This window comes from Balaenoptera physalus, assembly GCF_965194825.1.
Source record: "Balaenoptera physalus genome assembly, chromosome: 9".
Taxonomy (NCBI): domain Eukaryota; kingdom Metazoa; phylum Chordata; class Mammalia; order Artiodactyla; family Balaenopteridae; genus Balaenoptera; species Balaenoptera physalus.
This window is the reverse complement of record NC_138888.1, coordinates 102,765,578-102,788,663: the sequence shown is the minus strand read 5'-3', so window position 1 is coordinate 102,788,663 and position 23,086 is coordinate 102,765,578. Positions and strand designations below refer to the sequence as shown.

General features: G+C 39.3%; 1 protein-coding gene across 3 annotated transcripts in view; it reads left to right on the top strand.

Annotated features, from left to right (window-relative positions):
* Positions 1-663: 663 nt before the first annotated feature.
* ADGRB3 (adhesion G protein-coupled receptor B3) overlaps positions 664-23,086 on the top strand; it is a 793,357-nt gene continuing 770,934 nt past the window's right edge. The window contains exons 1-2 of one of the 3 annotated variants that reach the window (XM_082474137.1): positions 664-1,258; positions 3,943-4,714. In XM_082474137.1, coding sequence (XP_082330263.1) covers positions 3,958-4,714 — 757 coding nt within the window. In that variant the 5' untranslated portion in view covers positions 664-1,258; positions 3,943-3,957. Of the gene's footprint in view, positions 1,259-1,287; positions 4,715-23,086 lie in introns of those variants that run through there. The other 2 variants (XM_082474138.1, XM_082474139.1) reach the window with 2 other exon arrangements.

Genomic DNA, 23,086 nt, shown 5'->3' with positions numbered 1-23,086 from the left:
GGGGGCCGAGACCTGCCCCCTCCGCGGTGGGCAATCCATCCCTCCGAATCCCGGTGCGGAAATGAGAGCTGCGACAGGTCGGCGCTGAAAGAAAGAGAAAGACGATCAAGTGCGGCATTTACTCCCCAGCCCCGGGAGTCGCCTTCCCGTCCTCCGCACCCCCCCTGGCCTCGCCTCCCCGGGAGTTTCTCTGACGGCCGGTCGCCGCCGGCAGCTGCGCTGGGAACTGAGGAGGCACAGACCTCCCAGGCGCAGAAAGCGCCGCTCCCGGGACGCGCTGGGCTCGGAGCAGCCGTGACGTGCAGGCGCACCGCGGCCCGGCCTGGAGCCCCTCCCGCCGCCCTCCCGCGCCGCTCCCTCCGCGCCCCGCCAGGGCCCAGGCGGAGCTCCGCGAGGCGCCGCGGCCGCCGGGCGCACCGCGCTGCACACGCGCGCCCACGAGCACGCGGGGCCCGGCGCGCGCCTCGGGGCCGCGCGCCCCCTCCCTCGCGCGCCCGGGGAGAGCAAGCGCAGCGCGCACACCCGAGACAGAGCTTTACTATCTCGCTCCCTCCCGCACCTCCCTCCTCGCCCGGCGTTCAAACAGCTTTCCGACATCACCAGCCGCGGATTTTTTTCCCCCTCTCCTTAGTCGCCGTCAGTCCATCAGTACCTGCGGTGGGGGGGAGGGGGGAGGAGGAGGAGGAGGAGGAGGCGGCGGGAGGAGAGCGGAAAGAGGAGAAAGCATGAGCTCCAGCCTCCCGAGGCGACCACGAACACTCCCGTAATAAACCCACCGCCCCCAACAAATCTGCCTTAGCAGCCGCCGCCGCTTCTCGTCTCAGCGCTTTCTCGGCTTCTTGGCTGACCGGTTTACTGGGGGGTAGATTTGGAAAAACAAATCCTCGCTCTTAAGCCACTTGCATTTTTTTTTTTTTTTTTTGATTCCTTAGTGTCTGTCTTCGGGGGGCTCCCCCCGCCCCCGCCTGGGTTGGAGGTTGGATTCACTCGGCTACGGCTTAGGCTCCGGGGTCCTGGGGGCTTTTTTCTCCCACCCCTCCACTCTTTGATTCTTTCCTCCCCCCCGCCCCCCCCCCCATTCTTTTGCTTCTCTTATGAGTGCGTTAGAAAAAAATCAATCCTGATTTTTGAAGCTCAGCCGGGGAAAATGGGCAACGGTGCTTGGGACCGAAGGGGAGTCTCTCCGTCACTGTTGCTGGGACGCGTTCCTGTGCTGGTGTCTTAGAGCAAGAGCCTCCCTGAGCTTTCGGAGTGGAAGGTAAGGACGGGGGTCCAGGGGTCACCTTCCCTCTGCCGGGGGCGCCACCGAGGAGCTTTCCGCCGGGTGTTTGCGGAGGGAAGACCTGCAAAGGCCAGGCTGTTGCTGGCGGATGGAGAGGCTGCGAGCAAACCCGACTGTCTGCATTTACTTAAACGCCGCAGTTGAAAAGTTAGGGAAGTCTGGTTTTCCAGAGATGTGCTGGGTCGGAAGGAATCGGCAGGGAGACCTAGAAAACCTGACGGTTGTGTGTGATTAGGGTAATTTGATGGGGGGAAATTTCAGGTTAAAAGGAAGTTAAGATAAGGGGAGGCCGTGGGTCTTCTATTGGGGGAAAAAAAATCAGTGGAGTGATGGCGCCGTCTATGTTCGACTAAAAAGTGTCATCCAGAAAATCAGTTTTGAGGAGAGCAAAACTAAACGCCGCTTTGCCTCTCAGCAGGAAACAAGCAAATAAATAAATAAATGCCACATCCTTGAAACCTCGGGGGCCGGGCCCTTCAACACCCGCACCCTCGTCTTTCTTTCTTAAAGGGAGAAATACAGCTGTTTGAAGTGGCCCTGCAGGCGGGGGCTGGCGAGGGCTGGGGGTGGTGGCAGCGATAGTTCAGTGATTCATTTGTGATTAGTTAGAATAAAAGGAGACTCCGTACACCAAGGCTGAATGATTAAAATAAAGAGCATTACGCTGAGGGGGCTTTCTTGAGCCGGCTTGAAAGTGAAATCAGAGCCATTTCCTCCCTCTTTCTAATCCTTGTTGAGTACAGCAATGCAGCCTTGCACCGTCAAATAGATGGAAGCAAAAGTACCGGATTTCATTAGGCAAAGAAATACGACCCCTTTTTGAGTTGGCGATTATAAAATGAAGCCCCCTTTCATGGATGGAATTCCTAATTTAGACACTTATTGTCACATTGGCTCTCAACGCCTACACTCTATCCTGAAGAACACTGCGCAGACCTGCATTGCCTGCAAAGTACTACAGCAAAAAAAAGAAAAAAGAAAAAAAAAGGAAAATTACTTCCAGAATTTCCTATAACTTTCCCTATTTTTTAACCTTTACATGCTCATTGGCTTTATTTTCTCAAGAAGAAAATGCATTATTCATTGAATTGTATGTTTGAATTAGGAAAACACTGTTTTGATAGTCCCCGAAATTCTGGTGTTATTTTAAACTGCTGCTATATGGAGATTTAGAGTTGGGGTTGTTTTTGCTTACATCAAAACTTAGAATTTGTATTATGATCTGGGGACTGCAGATCTGTCTTCAGGGACTTCAGTCACTGGATTTTGTGTGCATGCGTTGGTGTGTGTTATGCAACAGGAAGGAAGAGGGTTTATATCCTTTGGTTCAGAGAGGACCCAGTCAAAGACATGAAAACTCTTAATTATCTATATGTCTGTGTGTCTGTCTCTGTTTACAGAACAGTGGAAGAGACTGCAGCCTAAAGACTTTTAAAATTAACTTGGCATCACTTAGCTCAAAGGCTAAGCAAAAAAAAAAAAAAAAAAAAAAAGCAGTGTCATTTATTCTAAGAAATAACTTCTTAAAGGTTACAGCTGAAAAATATTCAAGTTACTTTTGGATGACAACTTACAGAAGTAAATAAAACCAAGGATTACTGTATTATGCAAGGCCAGGTTAAAAAAATAGAGAAGAAAAGGAGCTTTGAAGCTGTTGTTGGAGAGGGAACAATTCAATAATTGAAATCGGCTAGGAAAGACAATGCTAATATCTTTTATGTACCATGTGTACATCTTAAATTACAGTAGATAACTCTAGATAAAATAGCTCTATTTAAAAAAAAAAATAAAGCTGAAACCAGCTCAGTTACTGTGGTTCTGGGATTTTTCACTGACATCACCTTTGGATACAGATATTAATATAGTGGTCTACTTTGTGTATCCCAAGAGGGCATGTCACATTGATATGACTGCCTTAAATCCTGGTTCTCAATGATAATGTCCAAAAGCAGTTCTTCCCTATGTATCTGCACTTTCTTGGATGCTGGTTTACAAATTCTGTTAATCCACACGAATACCTGTATTTTTGCACAGGAATTTCCCACCAGTTCACCCAGTGGCCCCTGCAAAGGCTAGCAGGAGCATTTGGGTGATGTTTCAGCTGCAACAAATTATCATTTGTGCTTTTAAAATTGAGGCTATCATTGATCATAATTGCTTTTCACATTTAAAAGAAAAGAAATAGGACAACAGCTGTTCTCAGATTATCAGATTAGATTTTGTGTGATGTTGTTTACTGCAGGCAGAGGGCTGAGGGGGAGAAAAGGTTTGTAAAGGTTGCTTAAAAATATCTCAAAAATTAACATTTAGGCTGTTACATTTAAAAAGCAAAAATTTCCTCTTCTTTCAAGAGAATCACCATGCACTTGAAGGAAATCTTGGTAGATAAATTAAGAGCATTCCTATTAATAATCTATTGAATATTATTCTTAAATTGAATGTAGGGAATTTGGCCACTGTGAATGACCACGTGAGGGCGCTGTTCACACAGCAACAGATAATTTTCGTGCGTTATAAAATAAAAATTACCTGCCCTTCTTTTAAAAAGGGTTTTTTTACTGAAATCTTGAAAACAGCTGGCTGTGATATTGAAAGGAGTTTCTTTTTTTCAATGCGCGTAGACTCCTACTTGCATTTTTCTTTCATTGCCATTTTTACAGGCCAAATGACATAGGATGAAGGCTGTTCGTAACCTGCTGATTTATATATTTTCCACCTATCTCCTGGTTATGTTTGGATTTAATGCTGCCCAAGACTTCTGGTGTTCAACTTTGGTGAAAGGAGTCATTTATGGATCGTATTCTGTAAGTGAAATGTTTCCCAAAAACTTTACAAACTGCACTTGGACGCTGGAAAATCCAGATCCAACCAAATATAGCATTTACCTGAAATTTTCCAAAAAGGACCTTAGCTGCTCTAACTTTTCCCTCCTGGCTTATCAGTTTGATCATTTTTCCCATGAAAAAATCAAGGATCTTTTAAGAAAGAATCATTCTATAATGCAACTCTGCGAATCCAAGAATGCTTTCGTTTTTCTACAGTATGATAAAAATTTTATTCAAATACGTCGGGTCTTTCCAACCGATTTCCCAGGATTACAGAAAAAAGGGGAAGAAGATCAGAAATCTTTTTTTGAGTTTTTGGTATTGAACAAGGTGAGCCCAAGCCAGTTTGGTTGCCACGTATTATGCACTTGGTTGGAGAGCTGCTTGAAATCAGAAAATGTGAGAACAGAGACCTGCGGGATCATGTATACAAAATGCACCTGCCCTCAACACTTGGGAGAGTGGGGAATCGACGACCAGTCGCTGGTTTTGTTAAATAACGTGGTGTTACCCCTGAATGAGCAGACCGAGGGCTGCCTGACCCAAGAGCTGCAGACCACCCAGGTCTGTAATCTTACCAGGGAGGCCAAGCGACCGCCCAAAGAAGGTAAGCGCCGGCCGAGAGGGGGAGCTGGGCGGGGAGTGGTGCTGGGGGATGGAGTTAAAACGTGCTGTGTCACACACCGGCCCAACCCTTACCCCTTTCCTCTGTCACCTTTGGATTGATTGGACTTGTGATCTTCCTAAAGCTAGTTTTACGTTCCAAGGTTTGAGAGATGGGATAGCGCTCAGCATACCTGACGCCCGGTGCGAGTGGCATGCATGTTCAGGATAAATGAGATGCTAAAACGTGGAGCCGGTTTGCGCTGGAGGTCGGTGAGGAGGGAGGGGTGGGGGGGGCGCTTTATTAGGCTGCGGCCCCTCCGGGAGACGGACGCACACACACGCACACACACCTGTGAATGGATCCGTAGACTTCTCCCTTCGCCTCCGGCCCACCCTCTCATCCATGACCCCTTTCCAGGTTGGAACTTGGGGCTTCGCGACCGAAAGGTGACACGAACTCAGTGGCAAGCCTGTGTGGACCAAATGACTTGGCGACACAGGAGGGCGAGGGTGCCCCTCCTCCCCAGGCCTGGGAAGGAGCCCGCGTGCCAGGTCTTTCGTCCAGGGAAGCCCACTGGGGGTGCAGACTCGGGTCTCCGGGCAGTGAAGTCACGTGGCAGGGGGAGGGGGCGGAATTAACACAGGCGGGTCCCGCAAGACCCGGTGTCCCATTCGCGGGATTTTTTACTCTTAGCTTCTCGGTACCCTGTTGATACCCACGAGGAGCGGGAGCTTGTCAGAGCCGAGCTAGATGCAAGAACAGTGCAACGGAAATGCACTGAGGAAGGAGAGAAAGTACAGGAGTGATTTATAGCTTTCACCCAGACGCTAGAGGGGGAGCTGCCCCGGGATCTGAGACAGTGGATTATGTTTAATAAGGCAAAAAAGCTGACACATTTTGAGAACAAATGACTTTCCGGTTTGGAAGGTTAGGGGATGCGTTCCATTCGTTTGAGGGCACTGCTGGTACCTAGTCGCTCCTTCTCCCCAGCCCTGCACCCAGAGAGTGTGTTGAATTTTTATGCAGGAAGTGTTTTCCGATCGCCACAAAGATCCCTGTCTGTGGAAAGGCACAGCCAAGCTCCAGCCCCTCTTTCCTCCCCTCTCCCAACAGAAGTTGTCTTTGTGGCCAATGTAAAATTGACACGTTGTTGGAGAATTTTCTTTAAGGGTAGCCAAGGTTTTGTAAGGGGCGGGGGTGGGGAAAGAGAGAGAAAAGGGCTTAACCAGCGAAAAGCGGTGACTTTTCTTCTGAAAGCATTTTGGGGGATGGGAGTTACGGAAGAGCCATGGCACAAGGGGCAAAGAAGCCTTAGAAAATAAATGCAGACTAATGGCACTGGGAAAGGGGTGAAAAACCTTTAAGATTTCTACAGGTCAGTGTCTCCCTAACAGCTGTGACTGAAGAAAGCAAAGTGGTTTTAAATTACAGGAGTTCTTTTCTCTAGTAAAAATCCCAGAGAAGCACTTGCAACTGCAGGGATCGTATTTAACACCATTTAAAACCAATTAATGTCCCCTAGAATGAGAAGCTACAGTACGCCAGGAAAGTGTGATGTTACAAGCTGACTAATAAGACAATTAACACCAGAAACTAGTTTTTGCTCGTTTGTTTTATTGCTGTTCTAATAAAATTGAGAAAATCTGTATCTTCAGTAAAGTTTTATCATCAAATTGACTGCTGATGACAGTGGAAAGAGAATCCGGGTGTACAACCCTTTTTTGTGAATGGTGACAAGTGACAAAAAACAAAGTCCTGTGCACACTAAGCATGATTTTCAGAGATTTTGCTGGTCATGATCATGAGATATGGGTTAGGACAATGCTGGAATTTATAGAATTTGGACTAGATGGCCATTCGTTTTAGTGTAGGACGAAGAATAAGAGTGATTTTAGACATTAGATGTTTAAATCATGGGGGAGAATGTACATTTCTTTTGGCTAATTAACTGGCAAAATGAGAATAAAATACCTCCACAGACCATTCAAAGATTGTATTAAAATTGTTAGCATGTTAATAGAACTGACAAGGAAAAGTTTATATAATAGGGGAAGAATATATGCTGTATCGGTAAAATTGCACAGCCTGTAGTCTCTGTATTCTAAATTTGTGCTCTTGAAATGTTTAGGTGTTCTGAGTCAGAAAGGTAACGAACGATAAGTAATTCCTGATGACATAATTGTAGAGGATGCATTTGTAAGTAAGTTATAAAATATGTGTATAGCACTCCTTACCTCATTCAAAGAAGACTTTTTAGGCTAAGCTGCATTGTAGGAAAGGACTGTGAAAATCTGCAGATGCGTAATTTAGTCAAATTTATGCAAAGTACATTAAATCTTCAATAGCTGATATAAATGACATGTAAAATCTTATGAAAGAATTATTTAATACTATTTCAAGTAAACTACCATGTAATGATATTCACAGGGCTTGAGGGCTATATGTAGTAATCACAGATAGTTGTGCTACTCATATCTAATTTTATTCCAAAATGTCTTCACTTTATTTGGTTAACATGTAATCCCAACTTCTAAAATGGGGTTTTAAAAATTCCACTTATATTTTATATTACTTTATGATTTCTATTTTCTATGAAAAATAAACCATCCTGTAAATCATCAGGGGAATATATACAAGATTATTCTCCATGGTTTTTGACTCCCATTTTATTCACTGTAATAAGTACTGACTCAGAAGCCTTGAGTAGGAATATTTTGATGTTTATTATATCATAGAGGTGGCACAAATTTGACAGAAGGCTCTTTACACTCAGTAAATGCAGTTTCAGAATTTTTTTTATGTGATGCTGATAGTGATGGCAAAGGTATACTAAATACTGAATATTTTGGAATATGTGTCCACTGGAATTATCATATTTAGTTAGTATTAGAGGAAACTATGGGCTCCCAGCAATGGGATATTGATAGGATTTCTACTAAGATATTTGTTAATAATACATTCATGTACTTAAGAATTCCATAGCCAGAAAATAATAAGATGACTGTCACTGAAGTGACAACACCAACAATTACAAATTTTATCTTGAATACATTATAAATTATTAAATGATCATTAAAGTGTGAGATTTTAGTGCATTTCAGTATCTTCCTATTTAAGATTGTATTTGACATATTTGAGGGTGCCATGTGATTATAGAAACTTTGTTGTCATTTCCCAATTTTTACGTGAAGTTTTGAAAACCAAGTAAATCAACAAAATGAAGCCTTTTAAAAATAATGTTGTCTTATTTCAGGCAGTTGTTTTAAAAAGCTGTCTACGTACAGTGTATATAACTATTTTTAAAAGAAAACTCCAATAACGTTGCTGTTTACCTGGTTTTCAGATATGAGTATGGGGCAAGACTGACATTGATTCATGAGGTCTTTAATATGTTTTATAGGACTCTTTTACCAAAGATGATTCTGGACTCTATAGCTAAAATATAAAAGGTGATGTATGATCTTATTTCTTACTCTTTCACTTGAAATAAGTAATTTAAACAGTTTGGAGAGAAAAATTCCACACCAGCGTATCTAAATCACATAAGAAGCCTTAATGGAACCTTTGTTTCCTGCTTACATCAATGGAGCTACTTATGTGAAGGGAGATTGGGATCCCTGTATAGATTCCAGGAAATCTGAACACACACACTTATTTGTCTTTTCATTCTGCCTCTGCTAATCCTTGATAATCAACTGCCCAAGGGAAGTCTCACCATGTTCCCATGTAAAATCTAGCCTGTGTTTGTGTGTGCATTTGCATGTCTAGAGCAATTTGTGTGTTTCATTTTAAGTGTTTTCATTTCTTTCTACCTTTTCTCTTTTTGCCCTCATTAGGGCTTCAGCCACATTTCCCCTTCCTCTTTACCCTCTTTTAATCTTACTTCCTTTGTAAATGCCGTGATCCCACACTCTAACAGAATGTAGAAAGATCTACTGAGTATGTTGTACCTGACAGTTTGCCCTGCCCCTTGGCTGGACCCACAGCCCTTTGCACATACTGTACTTCTGTTCTAGCACATATTTCCATTTCTTTTTCCATCTTCCTCTACTAGTCTTGCGAGTTCTTCAAGTGTGCAGACTTGGTCTTCCAATAGTCTAGCACAATCTAAACAGACCTTCAATAAATATTGGTTGAAATGAATGTTAAATGAACAAAACAAAACAAAACAACTCAATAGGAAAGATAGCAATAAATTGAGACAGCTGCCATTTATAGCATTTCCAGTTCCATTAATGTATTATTTATATAACAATACCTTATCTCAAGGTATTGTTTAATAACATTTTTTAAAAGAACAAGAAGAATGGAGTCATTGAGAAATAGTCTTAATTCCATATGTGTTTATTTTAATAGATTAGATTAATGATAAATAAAGCTTTCTATACACAGCTGTCTGCAAAAACAGGGGTAAGAAAATTTGCCAATTTCTATCTGTTTAATTGCCTTCATTTCTATCTACGTTTCTTTCTTCTGGCTCTAGCATTACTTCTCCAGACATGACATTTCCCAAATCTTTTCTTCCACAGTTTGAAGAGAAACGTATGCAAACTCTTTCCAAGAAAGAGGAAGAATATTTGCAGGTCAAGCTCAGTGCTTCTGTTACCTACTTCTTACTTATGTTGCAATCTATACATATAGTAATAGTATAATATTACTAAAATTGTAGGCCTGGACAAGTAAGATGCCCTAATTTTTACTTTTGCCATTGTAGAATTTTGTCAAACAGTTTAGGAAGTGACTCAGATATATAGTATTCATGAAAACTCCATCATATGGCAACATTTTTTTCGTAGACAGTAAATTAAAATATTAACAAGAAAATGTTTGTGTATGCACGTGTGTCAGGCAGGTTTTGTTACTGAGTCCAAGCTCACTCTGCTTGCCGCACGACAGGGCCATAAATCGGAGACGAGGTGTTGAGACAAGGAATACGACTTTATTCGGAAAGCCGGCAGACCGAGAAGATGGCAGACTAAAGTCTCAAAATAACCACCTTATTGGGGTTTGGATGCCAGTTTCTTTTATAGCAGAGACTGGGAGGAGATGAGGAAATAAAGTAAAAAGACCATAAGTTCTGCAAATATCACCTGGAATGGCCAACCTCAGGGAGGGGATGTGTTAATTTCTTCTTTCTTGCCGCCATTCACAGGTGGACAGGGTCAGGATGCTTCCCTGAACATAGGCACTTTGGTTTAACATTCAGGCAGAGGGGCAGGGTTCCCTGAGGCAGGCCATTGTATATAGATGGTATCCTTTTAGTGAACAAAAGCAGCGGAAAGCAAAGGTTAAAGTAAAAGGAACAGATCCAGCCTGTAGTCCAATTTGGCTCTTCCCTGATTACAGTTTTAGTGTTGGATGCAGATAAATGTGCCGTAGATTGGTTTTCTTCAAAATTGAGATGGGAGTTTTACTTTACTTAGAATCTAGCTTCATGCATTCCTATACTTCATTTCCTAATAGAAGTGATTTTATTGTTAAACGGAATACTTTTATAAAATATAGGTTTCTTTAGAGTCACTTTGATATATATTACCTGTAAAAGTCATCTGGCCCTTGGATCGAAAATCAATGTTTGTTCAAAACTCAGCCTTTCTTACTTTTTCAAAGTACCATGAGCTGGGTTTAAAGATTCTGAACAGAGAGAGCCAGGTTTAAATCTGTACGTTCACCTCAGAACTGTGTTCTTCTGTGTCAACTACTTCCCTTCTTGGGTTGCTAGGAATGCTTATTCCTCAGGGTACAGGAGAACAGGATATGACATTATGTAGTAAAAAAACAAAAAAAAACAAAAAACGAATGAAATTAATGGCTTGGAATATTTTAGTTCCTGTCAGCCCTGTGGAAATTTCTTACTAATTCAGTTAACTAGTACAAATCAGAGAGGTGTTCAGTTTTTCTAACTGTGGTCACTTCATTGAAATGAAAGGTGTATTTTGGTGTAAGATGCACTTGGGCCCAGAGAGTGACCCAGCCACCTTGTAGCATCTTTGACAAGGGACTGTGCTTATTGAGCTTGACTCAGCAATCTATACTGTAGTGGCGTGTTGTATTAAACGAGATTGCACACGAAAGACACTTAGTCAAAGGCTCAAGTTATATTAGGCCCTCAATTCAGTTTTTGAAACCTCTTTTTTATTATCTTTTAGCTATAAATGATGGAGGATTGATAATATAATGAAGTAGGTTGCCATTTAATTATCTGAACTTGTTTAGGAATTTAGGGCATTTAACAAAGGGTCATTAAGCATCTTGAAGTTATGTCTGTTTCGTGTTATATAAAGAAAAGGTCCCATCTCAATACCTTTGTGCTGATGGTGGCATGACTAATACATCAAATAGATCAAGCTAGTGCTGTGAGTCATCCCAGGGCTGGGAAGCTGTCCTTTGAATATCATTGCTGATCCTTTGTAAAGTCTGTAAAATTTAAATGTAAATTAAACAGTTTCCAAGTATTTTACTCTGCTGCATTATGCAAAGTTAAGTTCATGTTTTGAGATCTGTTTTGAAAAGGAATTATCTTGAAACATTAAGTCTATATTAAATCATTTGGAAAAAAGTAGAACTTTTTTGGAATTTTTTTTTTCACTGAATTATGATCAGTTATTATAGGCCAAGAGTCCCCCAAAGACTTGCATATTCAGGTATTGAAAAGAAAATTTAAAAATTTTGTTACTACTCCTTTGCAGCTTCTGATATTTTCTTAAAGCAGAATTACAGAATGCCATCTGTAAGACTCCATAAAATGCTAACTGTTCTATGTTCGATTAAACGCTAAATGCTGTATGTTCAATTATCTTTCTACTGTCATTCAGGAATTTTGCTCACATGCAGAGAATGACCAGCTACATATCTGTTAAAGGTTAATAATAATTAACCTTTATAATAATAAAGTAATATATTTATTATATTATTATATTATTATTATAAATATATTTATAATAATATATTATAAATATAAAAGTAATATATTTATTGTTTATTATATTGTTATCTATTATTATAAATATACATTTATATTTAATAAATAAATAATAATAAGTAATATATTTCTAGTTTGCAAAGAAAGTGCAATTAAGTAACAAATGCATAGTAAATACATTAGTATGCAGCTATTTCTCTCAAAACTAATTCCCTGAATAGGTGTCTTTTCTGAAATCGGACATGTTTGCTGATGTGCATTTTCGCATTTTCCTCATAACCAACCCCTTGCGACAGCGGTCCCCAACCTTGTTGGCACCAGGGACAGGTTTCGTGGCAGACAGTCTTTCCACGGTCGGGGCTGGGGGAAGGTATGGTTGAGGCAGTAATGCAAGCGATGCGGTTCGCTCGCTGGCCTGCCACTCACCTCCTGCTGTGCGGCCCGGTTCCTAACAGGCCTCTGACCTGCACCGGTCTTCAGTCCGGGGGTTGGGAACCCCTGCCTTACAACACATTCCTTATGATTGGAACATGCTGTAAAATACGAAGGCCAAATGGTTACTCTTTGGTTTCTGCCATGTTAAGTGAACTAATTTAGCTGCTAACCTAATCTCGGATATTATATTCTCAAATTATTTCTTCTAGATAGCAAGTTTCTTTGGAGACTGAGAGTTGTTTGGGAAAACTGAGCAAATAGGTGCATGGAAAAGACATTGGAACACTGATGGAACCAGATTACAATGTTGAGAACGCAATTTACACACACTTAGACATAATCCAAAGCATTAAAACAGTTGTGGAATCAACCAGAGAAAGTTACCTTGGTGAATTACTTTTTAGCAATAAATATGTTAAGGTGATAGAAATGTCACAGAAATATTTGCTCTCCTGGGTAATTCATCTTGGGTGAATGGTTTTAGAGTACTTATTTCATGACATTTCTACTGGTGTTCCTCCATTTTAAAATAATGTTTAAAAATTTGATAAAATTTAAAAATTTATTAAAAAATTAATATCTATGCTTGCATATATAAATAAGGATAATTTTTCTCTAATAAACTATTTTTAAAGGGAAGTTTCATCTACATGTCACTCTTGAGAAAATAAAGACGTAAAGTGGTTTAGTAAACATTTTATAAATTAAAAGAATATAATGAAACCTGACGTTGAGAAAGTGCTTTCCAGTTTACAAAGGTCTGTGGCACAAATTGTTTTACTTGGGCAGTAACTGTGTGAGACACCTGTTATCAACATGGGCTGGTTATACCCTGAAGACCGACCATGGCTTTCCTTTCTTTAAACATTTTAATACAAATTGGTTCAAATGAAAAACTACAGAATTTGAAAGCTGTGAGTTTTCTCACTGTTTGTGGAACACTTGACTCTGAATCACAAATTCTCAGATTCATAAGGGGCTTTAGGCATTAGCTTAGTCCAAATCTTACCTAATTAAAGGAATCCCAATCTGCAGATGTATCATGGGAATATTATTTCAGCGGAACGTTAAGTGTTCTTGGAGTTTATATATAATGCCATTTCTATAATGTAAAAGAGACACAGTCATTTAGGATGGTGGGATAGTTCTAACTATTTTAAAAAAAAATTACCTGGTATCCAGCCAATAATAACAATAATCAGAGTATACTTTGCTAGACTACTGAATACAGACTAGTCTCTACAAATCAGAGCTTTCATTCATTAGATTTTTTTTATTTGTCCTGTATTATTTAAACAAATGCGATGCAGGTCTCAAAAAACTATTGATTTTCAGCCTAAGCTCATTAAATTTAAAGAGCAATGTGTTTCAAGTGCAGAGTCTGTCCAGATTTAGGAAAATGATTTATCAAGGTCTGTCTTGGATTTTCATTTCATTATTTCTCTAGGGCAATCTGTGTTTTAAAGAAATAACATGTCACATTTTTTAGTTATCCCATGGTGCACTGAGAAATACTGCTGTAGGTTGGGGCAGTGAGGTCAGGGTCCCCTCCCTGTACTGAAGGTCACGGCTCCTGTGGGGTGGCCTTCCCCTGGGCTTTCTGGAGACCCCTCTCTCCTCTCACTCCTGAGGCCTGCCGTCCCCCTGATTCTCACCCCAGGACTGTACTCTTGTCTCCTTGGTTTCTCCAGCCTCTATCCATGCCTTATGCTCTTCTCAAATTACTGAACTTGAGGACACCATCTGTTTCTTACTAGGACCCTGACTGGTACAGGGGTGTATGATTTTGGTGGTGAGGTGATTTCTAATTACTTTGGGATTGGTCTGAAATCCGCATTTTAAGTTTTGATCTTTTGATCCTTCCTTTTAAGGTGCTAAAGATCTTATGTAATGATTAGCCCTTTTGGAGATTGGCATATGGGCCAGCTCTATTAAATAAAGAAATAAATAATAATAATTTAAAGAATTGAGTTAATGAAAGTGAAAACCAGTTGGCCATTTCTTAAAGCTCAGTTGATGTGGTATTTTTTATACTTGGTCCTAACTCAGGATCAATATGTGTTCATCTTCATAACTCCATTGAGTTTAGGCCCTCCTCCAAGAGTTTTTCTATATTTACCTGTTGGTTCGTTGATTACTTAGCTTGTTTTTAAATCACGTAACGTGTATACATTCATATACATCTTCCATACAATTTTTCAGTGTTGATGTGACTGCAGAACATTTAAACTGGCCTGGGTATTCAAAGAAAGTTTTGTAAGTTGGTAATTTCAAGGCTCGCATATAAAACGTAAAAAATCCTAACAGATTACTATTTAGTTCTAATTTTATATGATTATAATAATGGAAATATAAAATGAAAACAGAATTTCAGTTGCTAATATAAGTATCATTTTGCCTGTTGATTTCACTATACCTCTGAAAGCAAAGACAACAACAATGAAAAACCCAACAAGACTCACACAAAGCATTTTTTTCTTTCGTTTCATTGCAAAAAAGAAACCAAGGCAGTTAAGTTTGCCCTTATAATTTCATTAAGAAAATTACAATTTTTAACTCTTAACTGTGTTGGTCTTGAGGTTGCCCTTCACATCAAGGAAGTGTCCTGAGAAAAGAAAAGAGAAAAGAGAAGAAAAGTAACTTCAAAAAAACAAAGGGGCTAACCCTTTGTTTTTGTTTTTTTTTTTTCTGACCTTCTGTTTTCCGAATAGGTGGTACATAACAAATATTTATTATACAGTGGATGCTTTTGGAAATATTCCTTCTAATGTTGGCTCATAATAATTGTAATGTGGAAAAGAGGGCACCTTGGGAAGACAGAAATCTGTTTACTTTATATAATCTTTCCACATAAATATGGAAAATTTTCAAAGATCTGTTTCTGCACTGCAGGCTGAGAAATTCCAGTTTATTTTGGATTCCCAGAGAGGTCAGCTTCCTTTACAGAAATGTCAGCCTGTGGTCAGCTCTCTGACTGGCCTTGGTTTTTGTAACTTCAGAGGGCAAACAATATATATTTTTTAAGTGGTGCCTGAGAAATTAACCAAGTGCAGCTCTTCCATCTGAAGTAAATGCCACAAAGCACTATTGTTCAATTTGTACAGCATAGAACTTTAATGCCTTCCTTAGCTTGTAATATATTAACAATCCGCTTTCTTAAAAATATGTGGCTTCTTTCTGTTTAGTGGTTTTCCTGGAATTTTCTGATGACCCTATTTTGGTGTTCGGTTGGTGATAAAGGGCATAAATGAGTTCTAGGCAATAATGAATGTTACATGTCCTTGCCACTGGTCTCTGCATCCTTAGGGCAGAGAAACCACAGAGGTGGAGCGGACTAGAAGTTAATCCACTAAGTAGCAAGAACTGATTAATGCAAAAGAATTAAGTACGTGTAGGATGGGAATTAATACAGCTTTTTTTTTTTTTCCCTTAGCAGTGGAAACTCTTTTTCTAAATAAAAGACAGTATATAAAAAAAAGATTTTTAAAAATAAAGCTGCTTTCGTTGAGGTGGACGGGAGGCTCAGAGCCTAGCCTCAAGCGTCTCCAGAGGTGAGACCGCCCCCCACTCCCGCCTTCTCCTTTCTGTCCCACTTGTGGAATGAGAGACCTGCTCATGACCCATCCCTGGTGCCAGTCCTGTGAACACTTCCCTCATGGTCTCTCTGGAGCCAGTTCGTCCTGGGGCTGCATGTAGGATTTCAGGATGAACACCCCAATTCTCCATCCTTCTGCCTCGTCATCTGTATTCCGAACTTCTCCCACCCGGAGTTCCCAAACCTGCAAGTATGCTTATTCCAGTCATACCTCTTGCTCACAGACTAGAGTTTGCCCAGATAAAAATGAATTCTGTTTTAGAGTCCTTTTGGATCTTTAACTTTAATGGATAAACAGTTAGAAGCCCTAACGTTGAATCTTTATAAAGGTGCTATATTTTGGTGGTGTTCATTCTGACTCTCTTCCTCAATGTTTTGTTAATCCCCAAACAGTTCAGTTGCAAACGGTCAAACTTCTTGGAATCAACTAAAGTTATTAGGGCATGAGATTTATTTTGAGTTCCTTTGATTGTTCACACGTAATGGATATCCACAACTGAAGCAGGTTATTAAAACAACAGCCGAAAGTGTATTAGCGTTGCCATTCCATAGACGTGAGTGGATAGTTGAGGTGTTATTAATGCTCTTCCAGTAGTCCCAGCCTTCCACCATTCTGGGCACAGGTAGGGATTGTTTTCTGGACCAGTTGTGGTTGGATGGGGTCATGTGACTGGCTCTGGCCAATGAGTTGTAAACAGCAGTGGCACACCTCCCTTCTGAGCTGGGTCATTTCATTGCTGGAGTCAGACCACCGAGGTCTCTTGACCTCTGGCAGGGAGACCTGTGCCAGAGAGAAGGGCTTCCTGTGTCAGCCTGTGTCCTTGAATGTGTAAAAGGAGAGGAGCCCCCTCCCCATGCCCTTGCTGATCTGTGATGGTCCTGAAGACTGAGCCAGGAAGGACCTTTTCTGTTTTGAGACACTGGGGATTTGGCGTTTGTCTTTGTTCCTGCTGCCTAACCTAGCATATTCTAGCTGATACAGTGTCCAGTTAGGGAGGATTGGGGCACAGTGGTGCTAATGAGGGTGCTGAAAGGTGATGAGTTACATTGGCGGTGTGTTCTGTAATTGAGCTGTGATGATGTGGTGACCAGACAGGTCTGCGATGTTTTGTGGGGAGGAACTCACCTACCTGCATTTTCTACAATGTACTCTGGGGTAGCTGAATTTGTACTTATTGTTAGCAACACTCTGGACCTCATTTTAGGTAGTATTTATCAGTATTTAATTATTTTAGCCTAATGAAAATTAATACCAAATTAACTGCAATCACTGTATGTTTAGATTACAAGAGACCGTTCTTTTGACATATATTTAAAGTTATTGGGTTTTTCTGTATTTTCAACTCACTCAGATTAGAGAGGGTATCATGGTCTTTTGCCGAGTCATGATTGTCAAAGAACTAAGTAGGAAGCATTCATTTTGGCATGGCAGTTATTGCTGGACGGTAAAAATGTGTTCTGTTCCCTGTTCTTTATCCTTCCTTCTTTTATCTTGATTCTTCCTTCCCTCCCTCCCCCTCCTTCCCCTCTTCCATTTTCTCCTTTCTTACTTGTTTTTTTTCGGATACATAGGCTATGATTTATATGTGTTCACCTAGATCTCATATTGCAATAATTTGCACAGAATCTGTTATCAATATACATGTAGGTGTTTGTGGTAAACAAATATTTCTAGGGTGGTTCAAGGGGAGCTTATAATCACTGCTTCATTAATCTTAACAATTTTCTATAGCGAAGTTAATTATGTAGTAATAATTAACCTCCCGTTTGAGTAGGTGGGCTTTTGCCACATTGAGAAGCCTTGTTCCTTTCCAGGAGAGGTGGGAGGGAACAGTGAGCTGCTGTGAACTTTGAACACGCCTCTGAGCGTTCCTTAGCAGGAGTGAATGTTGGTGGTACACGGGCAAGTTTTGTTACACTGGGCTGAGCCTTGTATTATTTCCCTGCCTCTCCTGTTCTCAAGTTTGGATTATAATATGCTCATTAATTATAAGAGACACACTTCAGGATTCCAACAGGGCTATACAGAATATTGAGCAACTGAGAAATTAAAACAAAAATGAACACAAACACTTTCTCTTTTTTTTTTTTCATTTTATATCATGTTCTGAAGAAAATCCAGGTATGCAATGAATTGTCAGTTTCCTTCCCACGTGTTTTATATCTGATCTGTGGGACACACACATACCCAGTCACTTATGCATGAATCTGTGGCATTAAATGCTCACAGGTATTACATGCAATATGATTTGAAAAGATGAACGTTTTTCAATAGTTTGAGAATATATTCCCCACTAAACTGCATTAATTAACTAAATATTTACTAAATATAAATCTACCTAGAGTGACTTATGAGAAGATCACAGGAATGATGAAGAATAAAGATACCGTTTGCAAGGGAAGCTTTAACATTTATATTGATATGTTTGAAAATGCTCTTGGAGTCCTTTTAACAAATACATTCAGAACAGTATTCTGTGGATCTTCTTGGATATCAGAAATTAAAGTTTTACTTAGGATATAAGAGTAAATCATTTGCCAAGCAAGTTTCTAAAAGTTGAAAATAAATGTCAGTTCAAAAAAGTGAATAATTTAACTTTTCCATTTCTGAAAAATTCATATATATTATGTCATAACAAATTAACACTCTTTCAAATTATTTTTGATCTTTGATTATTTTCTTCCTTTGGAACTTGTTACCTACTAGATCCCACACATCCCACAGCCATTAATCCAGTTTCAGACTTTAGATATTTCCTTATAGAACTTAATTTTAATGTAAAACAAAAATTGCTGCAAGAGTCAACATTTCATAATGGTTAGGAGTCAGACCTCCTGAGTTCAAATCTCATTTTCTCCACTTCTAACAGAGAACATTACGCATCTCTCTAAACCTCAGTTTCTTGTCGGGGAAGAGGTGATTATTGTAGTGAGGTAATTGAGAGATTGAATGAGGTCATTAATGTAAAAAGTTAACATGATTCTTGGACTGTGTAGTACAGGCTCAATAAATGTCACCTTTCAGTAATTGGATGATTCTGGAACCCTTTACTGCATGAGATTTCTTTAGGCAACAAATAAAATTTTGATTTGTAATAAAAAAGTAATCAATTTATTTAATTGACCTCAAAGAAAGTAAACTGCCTCCTGGGTCGTGTAGTCTGGAGAAATGCACTGTATCTTTCATCCTTTCTTCCCTCTGAGTCCTCACATTCCTGAGAAAAACAGTCTGAGTTAAGGTGCCATGTCTGTTCCCCTTTCCTCCTCATTTCAGAAGTGAATCACTCTGTTCCCAACATCATCGTTTTTCTCTTAAAACAGGCTAACCAGTGATATTCACAGAAGGTTTGACAAAGGGTGATTGCCCCAAATGATGTTCTCCCAAAGACCTGGGACCACTCTAATCAGAAAGTGTTGTTGATTGTATTTTGTCCACCTAATCAACTTCATCTTCTGGGTATTTTCCTGAAAATATTTATGTCCCTTTGGGCTAGTCGTTTCTTCATAACATTATGGTTTAAATGGATTCACATTTTATTGGTTAAGACAAGTTAAAATCTATATCCTGACTTCTTAGGATTGGTATGCATGCTAAAATGAAGCAAACTGTTAACTTACATCTTGGCCTGCAACGAATTCCTTTTTCCTTCTGAGCAGAGTCAGATCTCCTGGAAAAATATCTTGCTTGCTGCCTGCTTGGTAACATTTATTCTAAGGCTTACTGTAAGAAAATATCAATCAAATATAAATCCATACAATATTTTTCAAAAGATCATACTTTTTTACTTTGGCTTTTCTGAAACTTTTACTTTTGCCATTATAAACAAGAGAATTGGCAACATGGCTTTAGATTCTCTTTAACTCTCTAGAGTCCTTTGTATTTGGAAGAACACTTAGACTGAATAGCTGCCTTCTGGATGAGATTTGCCATGACTTCAGGCAGGTCACATTATCTCTCAGAGAGTTTCAGTTAGCTCAGTTACAAAAATAAAATTGGGCATCTGACGCTCACATGGCAAGTAAAACTGTATTATATATGAAAGCCATTAAGAAAATGAAGAGGGGCATCCAAAAATGTTGTTATTATTGTCATTGACAATAGTAACTTGTAAATTTGGTTAAGTCTTTTAGTTTAGTTCATTGGCAAGTGTGTATGTGAAATAATGGTCCTGTCCAGGGTTAATAAATATCACAGATTGTTGGATGGATTGTTGGACTTGGTGTTTTTAGGTAAGACTGATCTGTCCCTAGGAAAACACTGTTCCCTTGGATTTTTCTTTTTTCTTTTTCCTGCATCAGCAGAAGCTGTGACAGTTTGAGGTGCACATTCAAACCTTTTAGTTTGATTCCCAGCCCTGCCTTCTGCCAACTTTGTGACCTTCGGCAATTTGCTTCGTATCTGTGAATCACATTTTCTTCGTCTGTAAAAAAGAGATCATCTCTATGCCATTGCTTTTTTTTTTTTTTTTTTTAATGTAGTCTATACAAAAAACAATATAAAGATTAATACATGAGAAATGCAGAAGTGGTCAGTTCTCTTAATGCAGTTTTTAAGTAATGGAACACTTTAAGTTTTTGGCTGCCCATAGTGAATTAAAGTATGACTTCAATTGTGTTCAACTCTAGCTTTCCTCATCTGTAGATGAAGACCAGAAGTACAATGAATCACTCCGTAATAAGCTTCCACTTCATGTCGGTCAGAGAAGCAGTTTGAAAATAAACACATCCTTTCTTCCCTTTTGTGTCTTGGGAAAGTCAAGACCTAGCATTGGAGGAGAATGAGTAGATGAACTCTTGCCCGAAACCGTATCCCAAGTGCCAAAAAACTGTGTGGGAGAAATTGTAATTTTACAGAACTACTTGTTTTCTCTAAGGGACAAAGGCTACATGTAAATAAGCAAGGGTTTCTGTACCCCATATCAAGTGATTAAAAATTTAATATATTAATCTTTAAGGAATACAAATTAGGTAAATTTTACATCAGGGTAAATTTTGAAACAGACTAAAATATGGATACATGTGGATAGAGCTTCATAATTTCATGGAGTGTTTTTGTATCAGTCCTGAAAAGACTACAATTTGGAATCTGTTCTTCTCTATAGGTCATAGGTGGGAATATTTCCGAGGTCAAATGTGATGTAGTAGCCAGACATGTAGTTGTTCTGATGGGATTATCCATCAAATTTAGTAGATAAAATGCGTGTCCGTTACTTTCTACTTAAAATAATTAAAGAGTTTTGGCAAACCTAATACTTGGTAAACAGTTTTTAAAAACACTCAGTTTTGTGCTTTTGAACAAGTGTAGCAAACTTAATAGGTGAAACTATATTCAGATTTTTAAAACAAACCTTCCATAATTCAGGTTTAAGCCTAAGTATTTTGACTTTCAGCTTCCTACACCTTGGCATTGTACAACTTAACCCCCTAACGTCGTAAACTTTTCTGTTAACCTGACATCAGTGGGGAATGGATACTTTAGAGATCCATTAATAGAAATGTACCATGCATAATGGATATTTTGAAGAGAATCCAAATGGAACAAAACAGACTACCAAGCTTATACTTTTTAAATGTATTTTTTGTGAATGTGTTTATTTGTGTTTATTTTCTAATCACAATACTAATGAATACCTAACTGTGTGTCAGGTACAATTTTATTTTATTTTATTTATTTATTTATTTTATTTTTGGCTGTGTTGGGTCTTCATTGCTGCGCGTGGGCTTTCTCTAGTTGCGGCGAGCGGGGGCTACTCTTTCTTGCAGTTAGCGGACTTCTCATTGTCGCGGCTTCTCTTGTTGCAGAGCACTGGCTCTAGGCGTGCAGGCTCAGTACTTGTGGCTCGCGGGCTTTAGAACGCAGGCTTAGTAGTTGTGGCACGCGGGCTCAGTAGTTGTGGCTCGCGGGCTCTAGAGCTCAGGCGTAGTAGTTGTGTCGCACGGGCTTAGTTGCTCCGCGGCAAGTGGGATCTTCCTGGGCCACGGCTCGAACCCGTGTCACCTGCATTGGCAGGCAGATTCTTAACCACTGCGCCACCAGGGAAGCCCCAGATACAATTTTATATGTCAACTCTTTTAATGTTGTAAGACTCCTCTGAGATGTTATTGTTATTATTTCCAGTTGAGGTGTCTCGGACACAGCAGGGCTGAGTGACCTGCCAGGATGACACTGAGAAGGGGCAGAACTGAAATTGAATTCTTTTCTTAATCCGTGCAATATACCTCTACTCTGTACACATGAATACAGTCTAATATTTTGAATAATTGCAAAGGTGCTTAACTCTTGCAATCCTGTGGAACTATAAGATGTTTTAAAAGAGTGTAGCGTTTTATTTTAATCCCTCCGAAGTCCATTACCTCCTGTGTTTGTTGTAGCCTCTGATCTGTTAATGCTTCTTCAGCCTTCAGTCTTACCCAAGCTGTAGCCTGTGTTAGAGCCTCACTAATAAAGGATCTTTCTTCTTTAACCAAGTCCATTATTCACAGAACTCTTAAATCTCATCTCTCCCAGGAAACCTCAACTGATGAAAATAAGAGTATTGATTTTGACCTGCTCTGAGGCACGCAATGCTTATGAAGTCCTTTTTACTCTTACATATACATTTTTGAATTTTTATATTTGCAATTAATGTAAATGTTCATTGAGATATAAGTACAGTCTGTTTTAATAGTTTTCTATAAAATATGAATTTCTTAGGTTTCAAGAGTAAGGTTGGTAAAGGCTATGGTTTAATTGCTTGAACTTTACTTAGTACCATATTAACACAATGAGGTGCTTAATCTTTTCTGTAATTATGATGGTAGAAGATCAAAATAAAATTAGAATGACAATTATCTTTTCTTGTATAAGTTAATGATTTTAAGTTGGGAAGATGCCATTTATATTAGACAAAAATAGGTTACAGTTAGATTAAGCGTCTTGAATACTAGAAAATACAGGATACTTATAAAAAGAAACAAAGTTGAAAAGTTCATTCCCTAGCTCAGAGAATATTTTATTTAATCTTTGTCTTTAAATTAATTTTGATGTTCTTTTTAAATTCTCAACTTTTATATGCTTGGGCATTGAAAATGAATACTGTCTTACTGGGAAAAAGAATAAATCATGATCCATTCCGAATAAAATCATTCTTTGTGGAATTTTCTTAACTGTGATAACATTCAAATACTGAAAATCAAGCTGATGCCAACTTTTCCTTCTGAATGATAGTGATTAAGTGTTTTGGGGCTGTAAGAGTTTCTTGAGAGGGAGTAATCAAAATAAAATTATTTTTCTTCATAAAAAGAACAGCTATTCCATTTATTCTAAGAAGGGGAATTCAGAGACTTTATGTAGGTAAATGTCATAAAGCAAAAAGAGGAAAAGATAACTGAAAAATAATTTTCTGAAAAGTTCAGATACCTCAGAAGATTTAAGGTTTAT